Raw genomic sequence first — 16,586 nt, forward strand, 5'->3', positions numbered from 1 at the left:
TGGCCAGCTCCTCTTGCTCTCAAAGTTGGGGGGCCCCAGGGTCTGTCCTTGTTTCTCTTTGCTTGTTACGTTTTCTCTCTAGATGATCTCATACAGGCTCCCCCATTTTTTTTTCTTTTTAAGACCGTACCTGTGGATATGGAAGTTTCCAGGCTAGGGGCTGAATGGGAACTGCAGCTGCCAGCCTGTGCCACAGCCACACTGGATCCTGACCCTGACCCATGGAGCAAGGCCAGGGATGGAACTTGCATCCTCATGGATACTAGTTGGATTCTTAACCCTCTGAACCATAACAGGAACTCCCAGGCCCATGGTTTTAATTGATCTGATGACTCTCAAATTTATATCCAACTTAAACCTCATCTCGGAGTTCCCTGGACAGTTCCACCTGGATTTTGAAAAGATAGCTCCAAAAATTAAATGGCCAAACAAAGTCATTGATTTTTTGACCCAGCTACCCCCCAGCAGCATTCTGCCTGACCTCCTTCATCTCGGTAAATGACAGCCACCTTTACCTGGTTGCTCAAGGCATGAACACTTGAGATCATCTCGATTCCTCTTTGCCACACCCAACCTGTCAGTAAGCCCTGTTGGCTCTGTGTCCAAGAGACATCCCCAGTGCAGCCACGTGTCACCATTGCCAGTGCTGTACCCCTGGTGCCCAGTCTTTCTGCGCTGAGACTGTGCAGGGGCTTCCCAACCAGCCTTCCTCACCCGACGCCTGGGCCCCCTCCTGTCCATCCACCGTGCTGCAGCCTTCTAAAGCATACATCAGATTCAGTATCCTGTCCCTCCTGAAACCCTACCAGTGGCCCTCGATAAAACTGGAAGTCCATCTAAACCATTTACCAAAGCTGCTAGCCTTCTTTCTGTGCCTCTGACCTCACCACCTTCTACCTTCCTTTGGTGCTTGGACAAGCCACATGGACTCTCTCAAAGCCGCTGCATGGGAGTTCCCATTGTGGCTCAGTGGGTTATGAACCCAACTAATATCCATGAGGATACAGGTTTGATCCCTGGCCCTGCTCAGTGGGTTAAGGATCTGGCATGGCTGTGAACTGCAGTGTAGGTTGCTGTGAGCTGTGGTATAAGTTGCGGTGTAGGTTGCTCAGATCTGACATCGCTGTGGCTGTGGCATAGACTAGTAGCTGCAGCTCCGATTCAACCCCTAGCCTGGGAACTTCCATATTCCTGAGGCGTGGCCCTAAAAAGCAAAGGGAAAAAAGCTGCTGCTTCTCTCTTGGCCTTTATACCTTTTGTTTCTTCCACTTGGAACCTCTCCTCCCGGCTCTTTAGCACACACAGTTCCTGAAATTACCTTTTCTGTAATTTGGATTTGTTGGATTTGTTGCCGTATGTGTTGCATGTCCCTGAACCACTCCCAGCACATACACACCTCAGCAGAAGAGAATAGAAGCTCTTATCTCTCTTGTTTGCAGCTGTAGCCCGGAGCCTGGGTCAGGGCCTGACTCATCGGGGAAGCTCAGGTCCATTTGCTGACTGATTTGTCTGTGAGGACGATAGTGAAGATTGTTGGAACTAGGAGAGAAACTGTCCAATATCATGGCTTCAAAGATGGGGAAACAAGGGATGGAAACAAGCCAGGTGGTTGTACTCAGTCCCTAGGTTTCTTTTTCATAAAAACAGTAGTAGCCACTAAAGGTGAGGATTAGTTACTTCTCCCTGCAGTCTCCCTGCCAGGTTATCATGATAACAGATCGCAGAGCCAATTCTGCTACCCATACAAATATCTATAAAACAAGCATTTACTAGCAAGTAGTCACAAAACCGGTTCACACAGTCTGTTCTGTAAAGCCAGTGAAGGCCCAGCTCTCTGTTCTTTTAGGTTCTTTTAGGTTCTTTCTTCTCTCACCTTGCATGAAGGGCCCACTCAAGAAAGATACAGCATTCTAGGAGTTTCTGTCGTGGCTCAGTGGTTAAAGAATCCAACTAGGAACCTTGAGGTTGCGGGTTCGATCTCTGGCCTTGCTCAGTGGGTTGGGGATCCAGCGTTGCCATGAGCTGTGGTGTAGGTTGCAGACACGACTCGGATCCTGTGTTGCTGTGGCTGTGGTGTAGGCCGGCAGCTACAGCTCCGATTCGACCCCTAGCCTGGGGACCTCCATATACTGTGGGAGCGGCCCTAGAAATGGCAAAAAGACAAAAAAGAAAAGAAGAAAAAAAAAAAGAAAGATACGGCATTCTAGAGTCAGGGTTCAGTTAGACTGATGGTCGTATCAGGTCACCAGACTCCCTTGGGATATGGGACCCCTCAAAGATTTAGAAATGCTCTTATGGTACAGGGGGTTAAGAGCAGGTTAAGGATCCAGTGTTGTCACTGCGTGGCCTGGGTTGCTGCTGTGGTGCAGGTGTGATCTCTGGCCGAGGAACACATGCCATGGGCATGACTGAGGGGAAAGAAAGGATTTAGCCCATTGCATCTTTTTTATTTTCTTTTTGTCTTTTTAGGCCACACTCACAGCATATGGAGGCTCCCAGGCTAGGGGTCGAATCAGAGCTGTAGCCGCCAGCCTACATCAGTCACAGCAACTCGGGATCAGAGCCGCCAGCCTACATCAATCACAGCAACTTGGGAACCTGCACCATAGCTAATGGCAATATCGGATTCTTAACCCCCGAGCAAGTGCTGGGATCGAACCCGAGTCCTCATGGAAGCTAGTCGGTTCGTTAACCGTTGAGCCACAGCTGGAATTCTTGCATCAGGAGTTTTTCTTCACTCTGAAGAAGGAGTATGTGGTGTTCCTTGATCATTTTAGCCAATCTACATATCTTGAATGCTATAGGCACACCTTATTTTATTGTAATTTGCTTTATTGTGCTTTGAAGATACGGCATTTTTTACACATTGAAGGTTTTTGTTTTTGTTTTTTAACACAAATCGAAGGCCCTCTGTCAAGTCTATCGGCACCATCTTCCCAACAGCACTTGCTCATTTCATGTCTCTGAGTCACGTTTTGGTAATTCTCAAAATATTGCAGACTTTAAAATTTTTGTATTATGGTGATCTGTGACCTGTGATCTCTGATGTTACTGTTACAAAAGGATGATGACTGCTGAAGGCTCAGATGATGAATAGCATTTTTTAGCGATGAAGTACTTTTAAATTAAAGATGCACATTGCTTTTTTAGACATAACGCTGTTGCACACTTAAGAGACAACGGTGTAGTTTAACCATAACTTGCACCTGTGGCATTTGAGAGTCCCCAGGCCAGGAGTTCCCTTCTTGTCTCAGCAGAAACGAATCTGACTAGTATTTATGAGGACGCAGGTTGGATCCCTGGCCTCGCTCAATGGGTTAAGAATCTGGTGTTGCTGTGAGCTATGGTGTAGTTCACAGACACAGCTCAGATCTGGCATGGCTGTGGCTGTGGTATAGGCTGCAGCTACAGCTCTGATTCAACCCCTAGCCTGGAAACCTTGGGTGCAGCCCTAAAAAGACCAAAAAAAAAAAAAAAAAAAAAAAGAAAGAAAGTTCCCAGGCCAGGAGTAGAACCCATGCTACAGCATCAGCCATCAGCAACCTAAGCTGCTGCAGATCATTGACCTGCCGCACCACAAGGGAACTCCAAACATAACTTTAATATGTATTGGGAGATCAAAAATTCATGTGACTTGCATAATTGCAATATTGGCTTTATTGCAGTGGTTTGGAACCCAACCCACAAAATCTCCAAGGTATACCTGCCTGTCAAAAGACGGCTTATTTCTACCATCTGTTATGCTAATTAATTAGCCATGAATTTCACTGTTGCATTCATTATGGCACTCTCTATGCCAGTCAGTATTGAGATAGGGAGAGCTGCAGGGCTGTGCTGAGCTGACCATGTGTGACTGTGCACATCTCAGACAGGGTAGACGTATTTACACTATAGAAAGTGGTAATAGGATCCCTCAAACCCCCCTCACCACACAAGAGGGCCATTTTTTTTTTTTGTCTTTTTGTCTTTTTAGGGTCACACCAATGGCACATGGAGGTTCCCAGGTTAGGGGTCAAATTGAAGCTACAGTTGCTGGCCTGCACCATAGCCACAGCAACATAGGATCTGAACTGCGTCTGCAACCTACACCACAGCTCACAGCAATGCTGGATCCTTAACCCACTGAGCGAGGCCAGGGATCAAACCCATGTTCTCACGGATACTAGTCAGGTTGGTTAACTGCTGAGCCTTAACGGGAACTCTGAGAGCCAGTTGTTAAACATTGCCCAGCACACCACTGGATAGCTGAGTGCCCTCTGGGGTGTGGCCTATCTGATAAAATGCTGGCTGACCTCACCCTCATGACTACCCCTAGACTGGTGATACTCAGTCATGGCTGCACTGTAGAAATTACCTGGGACCTTTGCAACAATACAGATTCCAGGCCCCTGTTGGTGGAGATTTTGGCTTGACTGGGGTGGGGCTTGGGTATCAGGATACATTTAAAGTTCACCAGGTGGCTCTTGATTTTTTGTTTTGTTTTGTTTTTCTACATCCAAGGCATGGGGAAGTTCCTGGAGCTAGGAGTTGAACTCATGCCACAGCAGCGACCCAAGCCACTGCAGTAATCACCGCCCGACCCTAACCCACTGCAGCACAAGGGAATTCCTCACCATGTGGTTCCAAACTGCAGCCAGGGCCACACTCACAGCTGTATGTCACCCTGTTTACACCCCATATTCTAACAAAGGTAATTGCAAAACCAGGCTTGGCACCAGGCCTGCTGACCCCCAGCCTAGAGTTCCTGGCCGAAGGAGAGAAAAATTGAAAATAGGTTGTCACTTCCGAGGTTTCAATGTTTGCAGGTGTGGCTGAGGAGCAGTCGGGAGAGCTTGGGGTCAGGTTGGAGATGGGGGGGGACAACCAAATGGCTCGGGAGCCTGGGAAAGGCTGTGCCAGCCCCGCAAAGAGCTCCAGGCTCCCTCTGCAGGGGTGTCTCAGCCTCCCCCTTTAGGGCCTGGGATAGGGGCTCAGGGAGAGCTGAGAGGGGCCACTTATGCACCTGTCACCAGGAAGATCTGGAAGAGGAGAGAGAATACAGCTAGCTAGAGCAACCAGAACTAAGGCAGGCACAACTGAAAGAACACCTGAGTGGGGCAGGAGGCTAGGAGGGAAACCCCCAGGGGAAGACAGACAGGCCCTTCAAGGGCAAGGTGCTGAGCTAGCCCTGCTGAGGATGGAGAGGAGTACTTTAAAGAGGGGGTGCAAGCTAGCTCTGCGGGCCAGTGAGAGAAGGTAGTCCCCCAAAGAGGGGTAAAGAGTTTCTTCCTCCTTAAAGGGACAACTTCTTTTCTTTTCTCTTTTTGTTTCTTTAGGGCTGTACCTGCAGCACATGGAAGTTCCCAGGCTAGGGGTCGAATCAGAGCTGCAGTTGCCAGCCTACACCACAGCCACAGCAATACAAGATCTGAGCCACATCCGCAACCTACACTGTAGCTCACAGCAACGCTGGATCCCTAACCTACTGAGGGAGGCGAGGGATCGAACCCAAGTCCTGGTGGGTACTAGTCAGGTTCTTAACCTGCTGATCCACAGCAGGAACTCCAAAAGATAATTTTTAACCAAGTGGTAGGATGCCTTCTTAGCTTTTGGTTTTTCATTGGAAGGTGACCCTCAGCAGTTCCTGGTTTCATATCTCTGCCCAACTTTGCAGGGCTTTAGCTCTGTACCAGGAAACAGCTTCCTTTTGCCCTTCTGGGAAGGCCATTGCCTCCCTCCCCACTCTGGACCATATTTTCTTCCTTCTAGGGCAGAGCCCTGGGGGCTGGGCGGCCAGGTCTCTCTTTCTGGGAAGCTTGGGAGTCCAGGGCAGGGGACTTGGACAAGCATGCCATTCCTGCAGTCACCACCAGGGACCCCACCCAGCACCGCCTGGAGCTCACAACCTATGGGCCACACCTTTAATTTCTGAATGAGACGCACGCGCGCGCACACACACACACACACACACCCACCCACACACATGGATTGCCTGGCTTCCAAGCCTCAGACTGAGCTAGGCCTGTGGGAAAATGAAACAGCAGTGAATCAAGCAGGGGCCATGGGAGACGAGACAGACTCACAGCCAGGAAGGCAGACACCACAGGCAGAGGAAAGGCTGGATGTGAAGAAGCTCGGTCAGACCTGGGCTGAGTGTGCAAGGGAGGGGGCCACTGACTTGGCCCAAGTGGGTGAGGGCTTCTCAGAGGAGGAGGGCGCTGGAGCAGGGTCAGCATCTCACCTGGTCACAGAGACACAGGATCATCTCATAGATTTGTTAGGGGAAAGCCTCCAAAAGGCGAATCTGTTACAAAAGGAAACTAGTCCCTGGCTCCATGGGGGCCCTTTGCCCCACCCTGGTCTCGGCGTTTTCCTAGATGCGGCCCTCCCGGGTGAGCAACTCCACTTCCTTATTCCATTCATGTCTTGCACACTCATTTGCACACTTTAACACCTTGGCAGTAAATTCCTGCTCTTTCCCCAAGTCTTTCCTCTTGACAACGGTGCAAAGCGGGCGTTTCTGTGAACCGCGCGTGAGGCACTCCCGCTCTTTGCCTAACGCTCCTCTGTACACACTCTCCGCGCCCCACTGAGCGCGTTAGCACAGGCGCTTCCAGAGTTGCACGCGACCTCGATCGCAAAACCCTCGCCCCCGCCCCTCCCTTGGCCTCCTCGGAGTCCAGGGCCGCTGCCCCGCCCTCGGCCCGCCCCCTCCCAGGGGCTGGGCCGCCGCCTCGCGCCCATTGGCCGCTGGGGCTGGCTGGGCCCCGGCCGGGGCTGTGATTGCGGCTTGCCAGTGTCAGTCCCTGAGTGAGCGCCGGTGGTGGGGCGGGGAGCCGCGCGGCAGCCGCAGGTGGGGCTGCTCGCAGCCAGGGTTCCAGCCCCGGAGCCCCCAGGATGCCCCGTGGGGACTCCGAGCAGGTGCGCTACTGCGCGCGCCTCTCCTACCTCTGGCTCAAGTTCTCGCTGGTCATCTACTCCACAGTGTTCTGGGTGAGTGACCCCAGTTGGGCCCCGGGGATGGGAGGGGGAGCCTGCACTCCCTTGTTCACCCACGCCGAGGAGGGGGAGGGGTGTGGGGGAGGGGGGCTGGGTCCATGCTTGTATGCCGTAGGATGGGCGCAAAAGCGTCCTCCTTCGCTTCTCGTCCCACTCCCTGGGAACCGGGAAATTCTGGCCATTCGATCTCAGTCTGAATTTCAGCCGCTGGGTGGGGAGCCTTAGAGCTCTTGGGCTACCCTATGAAGGAGCTCCGCGCGGCTCACCTGTGTGCGCCTGACCGGCAGGCAGTTTGGTTCTGCGAGTCCGCTGTGCTTCCGCTTGTGCGGTGGGCTGTAGTTAGCAAGGTCCTGCCTACCTTGCCTGCTGGGTATTACCGAGGTGGTCTCCCCTTATGGCTGTGGAGGAGTAGTCAGGCTTTGTGGTCTGGGGTTGGGAGACCTGGACGTAGCTTGCACCTGAGCCCCTGAGCAAGGTGCTTCCCTCCTGTGCCTTGACTTCCTCTTGGGTAGAAGGAGGGTTCCACTAAACGTGTCTGGGGAGGACACTGGCTGCTCATAACTTTATAAAGCTTCTGGTAGTGGTGGGTCATGAACCCAGGCTTCGAATGGAATCACTACCACTTTCTAACTGAGTGATCTTGGAGAACTTATTTCAACTCTGTAGGCCATAGTTTCCTCATCTGCAAAAAGAGACAGTAATTGTACTCAACTTTCAGGATGGTTGTGGAGATTAAATGAAACAGGTCAAGTACAGTACTTAGAACAGGGACCCGTGAAGAGTTCAAGAAGTGTCAGCCATTATTATGATAAGCTGACCCAATCGATTGGATTTCTTCTTCTTTTTTTTTTTTTTTTTTTTTTTTTTCGTCCTGTTGTGCAGTGGCCTGATGTGGAATCTCAGTTCCCAGACCAGGGATTGAACCCAGGCTGCAGGAGTGAAAACACTAAGTCCTCACCACCAGACCACCAGGGAACTCCTGTCACTCTAGGATAGCCCCCTGTCCCCAATATGCCACAGGGCGGACTTGCCCAGGTCCCTGACAACATCCTCCTCAAAACAAATGCACACTCCTGGTCTCCCCCTCAGCTCTCATTGAGTCTATTTCGCTGGCAGGAATTGCTGCATCTGCCATGAGGCCTGGTTTTCCTTGTGACCCTCTGTGGATGTGACCTTACCTGGTGGTCAAGAGATCCAGATTCTATTCTTGTTCTGTTACTGGCTCACTGGGAGTGCTTAAGCAAGTCACTTCCCTGTTTGGGGCCTCAGAGCTGTTAATTGACTTTCCCAGCTCACAGTCCAGTTTTCTGACTCTATATGATATGGAAGAGAGATAAGCAGTATATTTAGGGGCCAGAGGATAGAGCACAGACCCATTGATGGCCTCCAGGGAGGCCATAAGTTTGTACGTGGAACCGGGGGTGGTGGTGATTTGAACTCTCATTCAGCAATTCTCTCCCAAAGTTGGAACAGAATCAACTACAGAGTTTAAAAAATACTGCAGATGCCTGGACCCTGGCATACGTGTTTATTTCAACGTATTTAAGCTCCTCAGGAAATTCTAGTGGGTAGTCAGGGTTGAAAACTGCTGGGCTAGATGGTCTCACAGGCCCTTTGATTCTGATTCTGGGATTTTTTTTTTTTACTATTATTATTATTTTGCCTGCTCCTTTTATGGCCTCAGAAGCTCATCCTCTGTAGGTTGAAAGAGGGAAAGTTAAAGCTGATGGGTGGGAAGGTGGGGAAATAAGGGAAGACCAGGAGTCAGAAGGTGGGGTTACTTTTTTGGCTTGATGTATAATCACTGACCAGTCTCTTAACCTCTTCGCATCTCCATTTCCACATCTGTAACATGGATAACTGACACCATGCCCCACACCTCACTGGACTGTTTTTAGGATTAGGGATGTGGGGGAGATAGTGACAGGTGGGCAAGCCAGGTGCTATACACAGTTACACAGTTAAAAATGAACTTGAATTTCCGGAGTTCCCTTTGTGGTGCAGCAGAAAGAAATCTGATGAGGAACCATGAGGTTGCAGGTTCGATCCCTGGCCTCACTCAGTGGGTTAAGGATCTGGCGTTGCTGTGAGCGGTGGTGTGGGCTGCAGATGCGGCTCGGATCCTGTGTTGCTGTGGCTGTGGTGTAGGCTGTCAGCTGCAGCTGATTTGGCTCCTACCCTGGGAACCTCCATATGCCGCAGGTGCGGCCCTAAAAAGCAAAAAAAAAAGAAAAAAACTTGAATTTTCAAGACCTTGTCCTCTCACTGTCCCCTGCAAGCCCTGAGGAAAAGACCACTCTGTGGTCCTGGCTTTGCCTCTCTGGGAGCAGGGTGGAACTCAGAACTCAGAATCCTTCCTCTCCAGCCACCTGAGATTGCCTTGCCAAATCTTCCAGCCCTGAAGGTATTTGTGCTTAAAAGTATCCACACCCAGGCCAAGAACTCAGCCACCTGCCAACTCTGCCAGGTGCCAGAATTTGACTGCAGGGCGGAGGCCCCGTTTAAGTAATTTGTCCTAGCCTGGGTTTGCAGTTAATTGGAAACCATTGCAGGAGGGCCTTTTAGCTCCCTGGCCTTCCTTGGGCGGAGGAGTGGGGCCAAGGGTTACTTGCTTTATAAGCCCAAAGCGCTGACACTTTCATCTCCGTATTTAAAGAGTCATAACTTTTGCCATAGCCGCGTACCTTCTGTTGGACTTTTTGCTTTAACAATTATATCAAATAGGAAACACAAGGACATTGTACAGTATATTACAGTATAAAAGAGTAGTTAGGAGTTTCTGTCGTGGAAACGAATTGGACTAGTATCCATGAGGACAAGGGTTTGATCCCTGGCCTCGATCAATGCGTTGCTGTGAGCTGTGGATCCAGTGTTGCAGGTCACAGACGAGGCTTGGATCTGGCATGGCTGTGGCTGTGGTGTAGGCTGGAGGCTATAGCTCTGATTTAACCCCCTAGCCTGGGAACCTCCATAAGCTGTGGGTGCAGCCCTAAAAAGAAAAAAAAAAGTAGTCATCAATGTTAGGCCTCCCTCCTACCTCTGTCTCCTGGCCTGCCCTGTCCAGTGGGGATTCTGCTTTGAGTTTCTTGTGATTCTCTTCCAAGATGACATCCTGGGCATAGGATGTTCTAGGCATAAACAGGTGCATGTATTATCCACTCTTGTTTTTCCTGCATAAAGTAGCATATTGTACACAGTTCTGTCCTTACCTTTTCACTTAAATTTATTTTTTTCCTTTTTTTTTTAGGGCCACACCCACAGCATATGGAAGTTCCCAGGCTAGGGGTCAAATCAGAGCTAGAGCTGCCGGCCTGTATCACAGCCACAGCAACACAGGATCTTTAACCCACTGAGCAAGGCCAGGGATGAAACCTGAGTCCTCATGGATACTAGTCAGATTGTTTCCACTGTGCCACAATAGGAACTCCCATCACTTAAATTTAAATCCACATAAATCTTGGAGCTCTGTTAGGGGCTGCCTCATTCTATTTGATGGCTGCATAGAATTCACTGTAGGCTCTGCCCAAATCTATTTCATCGGTCTCCAGCTGGGGAACTCAGGTTGTTTCCAGTCTTTAGTTCCTGCACACAGTGTTGCGGTGAGCATCTTTGAATGTGTCATTTTGCACATATGTGTGTATGTCTGCAGGGTAATTTCTAGAAGTGGAATTGCTGAGTTAAAGTGGATGGGAATGTATAATATACATACAGGAATGCACTCATCATAAGGGTATACAACCCGATGAATTTTTACAAAATGAACACCCCTGTATCATCAGCCCCTGGGTCAACCAACATGAATGGACAGCAGAAGCCAAAAGCCCCCCTCGTGTCCACTGCCAGTCATGGCCCCTTCTTGCCAGCGGTAATCACTATTGCAATGTCTAATAGCACAGAGCATCTTCAACTGTTTTTGTATGTGCATTTAACGTTTTGATAGATGTTAAAATTGCTGTACATAGAGGCTATAGCTATCATAATGTGATTTATGTGTAATATTATTTTACTTTAAACTGATTCACTCTTCGAACTAAATTTATTTTTTAGAAGGAGGCTTTACATCACTACTGCCAATGTAGTGATGTACAAGGGCATGTGTATACATTGGCATAATGAGAACCAGTACTCCTCATCAAAAATAGCAGGTAACGGAGACCGTGCATACAGTGCAGGAAAAACAAAATGGTGTTATTGAATCCTCGCTAGATACTGTGGGTGCCATAGGCTCTGACTCTTGCCCTGATGGTTCAAAGAGCAGGCTGGCCAGTGTTTGAGAGGCGGAAAGATAAACGGACACCAGAGCTGAGATTTGCTCCTTGATGAGATTGAAAGGATCATAAAGGAAATGAGCAATGAAAACTTCACACCATTGTAAAAAGCAACTATGCTTTAATAAAAAACTTAATTTTTTTTTTGTCTTTTTTGCCTTCTCTAGGGCCGCTCCCGTGGCACATGGAGGTTTCCAAGCTAGGGGTCTAATCAGAGTTGTAGACACCGGCCTACACCACAGCCACAGCCATGCCAGATCCAAGCCACATCCGTGACCTACACCACAGCTCATGGCAACGCCGGATCCTTAACCCACTGAGCAAGGCAGCCTTATGGTTCCTAGTTGGATTTGTTAACCACTGAGCCACAACGGGAACTCCTTAATTTTTTTTTTTAAAGAAGGAAAACTTTTCTTAATCTGTGTGTTGATGTGAATATGACCTTGAACCACTTACATGGATCTCCTGTCCCACACTTGGGGACCATCTTTGTTTTTAGATGTCGGGGCTCAGAGGGGGCGTGTCTCAGGCCACTCAGCAGAGCTGGCACTAGCCCCCAGGTCTCCTTATTCCCAATTCAGTGCTCCTTCCGGTAGGCAGCGGAGGATGTTCCCATGAGAAATGAGCTCACCCAGAGGTTCTTAAAACCTCCTCTTCCTGCCACATGGGTGAATCATTCTGACACATGTGCCCTCAGCCCACTGGGGACACACCTCTAATTATAGCACTGGCCACAGGGTATCCTAGAGATCCGTTTACACGACTGTTTCTCCTCACTGGACTGTGGGCTCCTGGAAGTCAGGAGGGTAGTTCATCCATGGGTTCTTCCAAATGCTGGGCACACAGTAGATGCCCAGATAAGGCTTGTTGCACTGGGGTGGTTGAGTCCCAGCCTATATCTTGGAAACAAGGATTGGCGATCTGGGCGCATGGATCAGAGGCTGAGGTGGGTGTGCAGCCAGCCATGGTTAGGTTTGCTGATGCCTTGAATTTGCAAAGCAGGCTAGACTCATCATGGAGATACTGGCTCTCTAGAAAGCACCAATGAGGTAGGGTTTTCAATTGGGTAAGGGTGTCAAGGCTGAGGGGGGTTGATGAGTGGGAAGGAAGTGGGTGTGGATCGTGTTGGAGGTTATAAATGCCCAAGGCAATGTTAACTCTTCCTTGCCCTCTCCTAGGATGGGTCTCCTTGTCATACCTCAGCCCCTGATCCTTTATATTCCCCTAAAGTTTCATGGTTAAGGGTGTGGACTCTATGCCAGGCCATCTGGGTTCAAGTCCCAACTCTGGCACTTATAGGTGCATGATGGAGGCACTAACTTCCCTCTGCCTCAATGGCCTTATCTCTTGAATGGGTGACACCAGAACCTACCTGAGAGTTGCTGAGACCAATAAATGATTAATTATAAGAAGAGCTTAGAGGAGTTCCCGTCGTGGCGCAGTGGTTAACGAATCCGACTAGGAACCATGAGGTTGCGGGTTCGGTCCCTTCCCTTGCTCAGTGGGTTAACGATCCGGTGTTGCTGTGAGCTGTGGTGTAGGTTGCAGACGCGGCTTGGATCCCGCGTTGCTGTGGCTCTGGCGTAGGCCGGTGGCTACAGGTCCGATTCAAACCCTAGCCTGGGAACCTCCATATGCCGCGGGAGCGGCCCAAGAAATAGCTAAAAAGACAAAAAAAAAAAGAAGAACTTAGAACAATGCCTGGCACGTGATAAAAACATTACACCAGCTACTTAAGGATTAGCCAGTCTTTTCCCTACCTTTCTCTCTATTCTTCTAAGTGCTCAAGAGCCATAGACAGAATGAGAAGGGCCCTTGAAGGCTCCTGTTGTGTGACCTTTGGGTTTTACTGAGGAGAAAACAGGCCTGGAGCGAGGAAGGAAGTAGATGAGGCCCTGCAGCAAGTTGGTGACAGACCCAGACAGGACCCTGATTCCAGCTGCTTCATGGGGTCACTGTGACCTTTTCCAGGCACCACCCACCCCCAACCCCCACGGTCCCTCCACATGTCAGGGTTCAGGGTGTAGGTGCAGGACAGCATTTCTGGAAGGAGCCAGGTGTCTGGCCTCCCACACAAGCACAGCAGGAATTCCTAACTTTTTAAAAGAGCTTTGTTTAAATGAAAATAATACGTGCACATAGTTAAAAAGAATTCTAAGCAACTCAGGTACATACTGAGAAGACGATAAAAGTCAGCTCTAGTTCTGTACTGAGAGAGCACCACTATTCGGGTAATCTCCCATTTTTTCTTTTTATGGCCACACCTGCAGCATATGGAGGTTCCCAGGTTAGGAGTTAAATCGGAGCTGCAGCTGCCAGTCTTCACCACAGCCACAGCCACACTGGATCCAAGCTGCATCTGTGACTTACACTGCAGCTCATAGCAATGCCGGATCCTTAGCCCACTGAGCAAGGCCAGGGATCGAACCCGCATCCTCATGGGCCCTATGTCAGGTTCATAATCCACCGAGTCACAACAGGAATTTCTAATCTCCCATTTAGACATCTCCTTGTACTATACCTATTTTAATTTTTTAAAATTTGTGTTTGCTTCATTGGACAAGTCCATTTCCCTGTTGTTCTAGGCAAGCATTTCAAAGAGAAAACAGTGAAATCCAAGCAGAAAGTGAGGCGGCCTTCATACTGGAGAAGAGGCCACAGTGCTTCATGGGCTGTCAGAGAAGATCTGGGACTGGACTGGGGCCTTTAAAATCCAGAGATCAGAAGTTTCCATTGTGGCTCAGTGGGTTAAGAACCTGACATACTGTCCGTGAGGATGTGGGTTTGATCCCTGGCCTCGCTCAGGGGGTTAAGGATCCGTTGTTGCTACAGGTTGCAGATGTGGCTTGAATCTGGTATTGCTGTGGCTGTGGTGTAGATCACAGACATGGTTGGGATCCTGAGTTGCTATGGCTGTGGTGTAGGCCAGCAGTTGCAGCTTTGCTTCAACCCCTAGCTGGAGAACTTCCATATCCTGCAGGTGCAGCCTTAAAAAAAAATCCACAGAATCTGCAAGGCAGGCCTGGAAGGGGTTTGGAGAACCTTCTAATGCACTCATTTTCCAGATGACCAATTAAGGCCGGGAGAAAGTTGCTTTGTGCTTGGTCTAGGCTTCTGTGCATGAACCCGCCTCTTACTGTAAGAAAGTGGTTGTTTTAAGTTGCAGGACTAGACTGGGATGTTCCTGTGAAGCAGGAGTAACAATCTGCCCTCCCTTCTCCTTTCCATGCTCGGTGCCTCTTCTCTCTGGGTGACTCACAGTGCCAGCCTGGGGTGGGGCTCAGAGTAAACCAGATCGGAGACTGATAGTGAAATGTCTGGACCGGCTGGCTCCATAGATGGGGCAGCGTGTCTTCTGGGTTAGCCTGGACACAGGGATTGAAAAGATAGCCCTTTCCCAGGGAGAACCCCTGGATGTGAGTGGGTTGGAATCCACATATTCGTGGAAGGCAGGAGGGTCCAGTCTTGACCTGCCTGCCCTTCCCTCCAGGGTGGGGACCTTTTGTTTGCTTATTCAGTCAACAAGATAGTTAGGGCCTATTGTGTATGCCGGGCACTGTGGTAGTTACGAGGGAACAACTAGGAACCAGACAGGCTTGGTCCAAGCTCTGGAAGACAGACAAACCAGTAAATAAACATAGCTGGTGATGAGTGCTAAGGAGGAAATTAAGGAGCAAGTTGGAAAAGATGGGAGTTCCCACTTTAAGAAGGGTGGGGTGGCGGGTCAGGGAAGGCCTTTATGAGGAACTCAAAGGGCGAGAAGGAGCCAGCCACGCAGAAGGGGCGCAGGGAGCGGCTCAGGCAGAGGGAGCAGTAAGTGCATGGGCCCCGAGGTAGGCAGGTATAGTTGGGGCGGATGAGGAAGCTCACGAGGGGCCAAACTGGGGCGGAGAGGGTGGTAGGGGTCTGGTCATTGAGGAGTTTGGAGTCTCCAAGCTTGGAGAGAATTTGATGGCAGTGCCATTTGGAGACATGGATCAAATGCTGGTTCTGCTGTGACTCTGGGTAAAGGACCAGCTCGCTGGGCCTCCTAGATGCCTCATCTGTGGATACCCCAGAGGCTATGCGGAGGATCCTGCAAGACGAGAGATGCAAAACACCCAGCACGCTGTAGGCCTCGTGTCCACCAAGGGCTGGAGACTTACCTGGAGAGGTTGCAGGGCTCAGGGGGAGCTGGGACACAAGATGTGACAAGAACTTCTGGAATTTGTCTTATCAGAGGAGGCTACTTGGGGCTGGGTATGCTCTGCCTGCCTAGAGCAGATGGCTGTGGCCTTGACTTTGGATGGAGAAGTCTGACCCTTTGGGAAGTGCGTGTGGTCTCTTCTGGGGTCTGGGTTTTTCTCACCCCTCAGCTCCTGGGCTTTAGTGGGGCACCGGCAGAGGCTGCGCACCCCATGGCAGGCACACGGGTCTACAGACCAAACTATCCTCAAGGCTCTGAGAGCACCCGGAGAAGGGGGGGTAGGGAGAAGCCCTACTGGGACCCCAGGGCAGGGTCTGCCCTTGCCAGGGGTGTCAGACAGGTGACATCAACAAGTGCACTGTTCAGCCCCAGGCTAGGCCTTTCCCCTCCCCCTTCCCCAGGCCTGGGGGAGGGGAAACAGAAGACTGAGAGGTCAGCCTGCAAGGGAGATGGGAGCTGAAATCAGGCAGCAGTGGCCAGTTGGGGGCGGTGTGGGGTTTCCTGCTGGGATGCCTGGCTTCAACTACAGAGGAGTCTTCGGGGAGGACTTCCAGGAGGTGGGAACAAGGCTTGAAGGACGTGGAGGCTGGGCAGAGAGGAATGGAGATGAGCTTCAGAAGAGGAGGGCTGGTCACTGCAGAATGGGCTGTTTGTTGGGCCTGGCTGTTGAGGTCATGCCCTCTGGAAGGACCAGGCCTGGAGGCCGAGGAGGCCCAGCTCTACCAGGCAGCAGGTTAGGAGAACAGGCATGTCTTGGTTGATGGGTGAGGAGCAGGTCTGATTGGCTGCGTTGACCATGGGCAAGTCACAGATAATGCTCTGTGCTTCAGTTTCCTTGTCTATGGAGAGAGGGTAACTGCTCTGTACCTCTCACGAGGCCAGGCTTGGATGGGGCGATGCCTCCAGGGCTCTTGGTGGGGCGTCTTGTGCCTTAAGCGTTGGTGCAGAACTCGGGAGGAGCTTTACCAGGTGGGAGCCCTGGGAGCAGCTTGCTGGGTATTGGTGAGAGGGGCTGGGGGCCGGAGAGCTGCGCCTTTGCACCTGCCTCACCTCACATTGCCTCACTTCTCTCAGAACAGCCTTGGGGGCAGGGGCACTTGTCCTGCTTTACAGCTGAGGAGGCTGAGGCCTCGAGAGGGGACATGACTGGCACG

The 16,586-nt window shown here is 50.6% G+C and overlaps 1 protein-coding gene across 3 annotated transcripts in view; it reads left to right on the plus strand.

The window, feature by feature from the left end:
- TSPAN15 (tetraspanin 15) overlaps window positions 6,732-16,586 on the plus strand; it is a 53,796-nt gene continuing 43,941 nt past the window's right edge. Inside the window, exon 1 of one of the 3 annotated variants that reach the window (XM_021072332.1) lies at window positions 6,732-6,972. In XM_021072332.1, coding sequence (XP_020927991.1) covers window positions 6,877-6,972 — 96 coding nt within the window. In that variant the 5' untranslated portion in view covers window positions 6,732-6,876. Of the gene's footprint in view, window positions 6,973-14,189; window positions 15,060-16,586 lie in introns of those variants that run through there. The other 2 variants (XM_021072333.1, XM_021072331.1) reach the window with 2 other exon arrangements.

This window comes from Sus scrofa, chromosome 14 (genome assembly GCF_000003025.6).
Source record: "Sus scrofa isolate TJ Tabasco breed Duroc chromosome 14, Sscrofa11.1, whole genome shotgun sequence".
In the NCBI taxonomy this organism is placed as follows: domain Eukaryota; kingdom Metazoa; phylum Chordata; class Mammalia; order Artiodactyla; family Suidae; genus Sus; species Sus scrofa.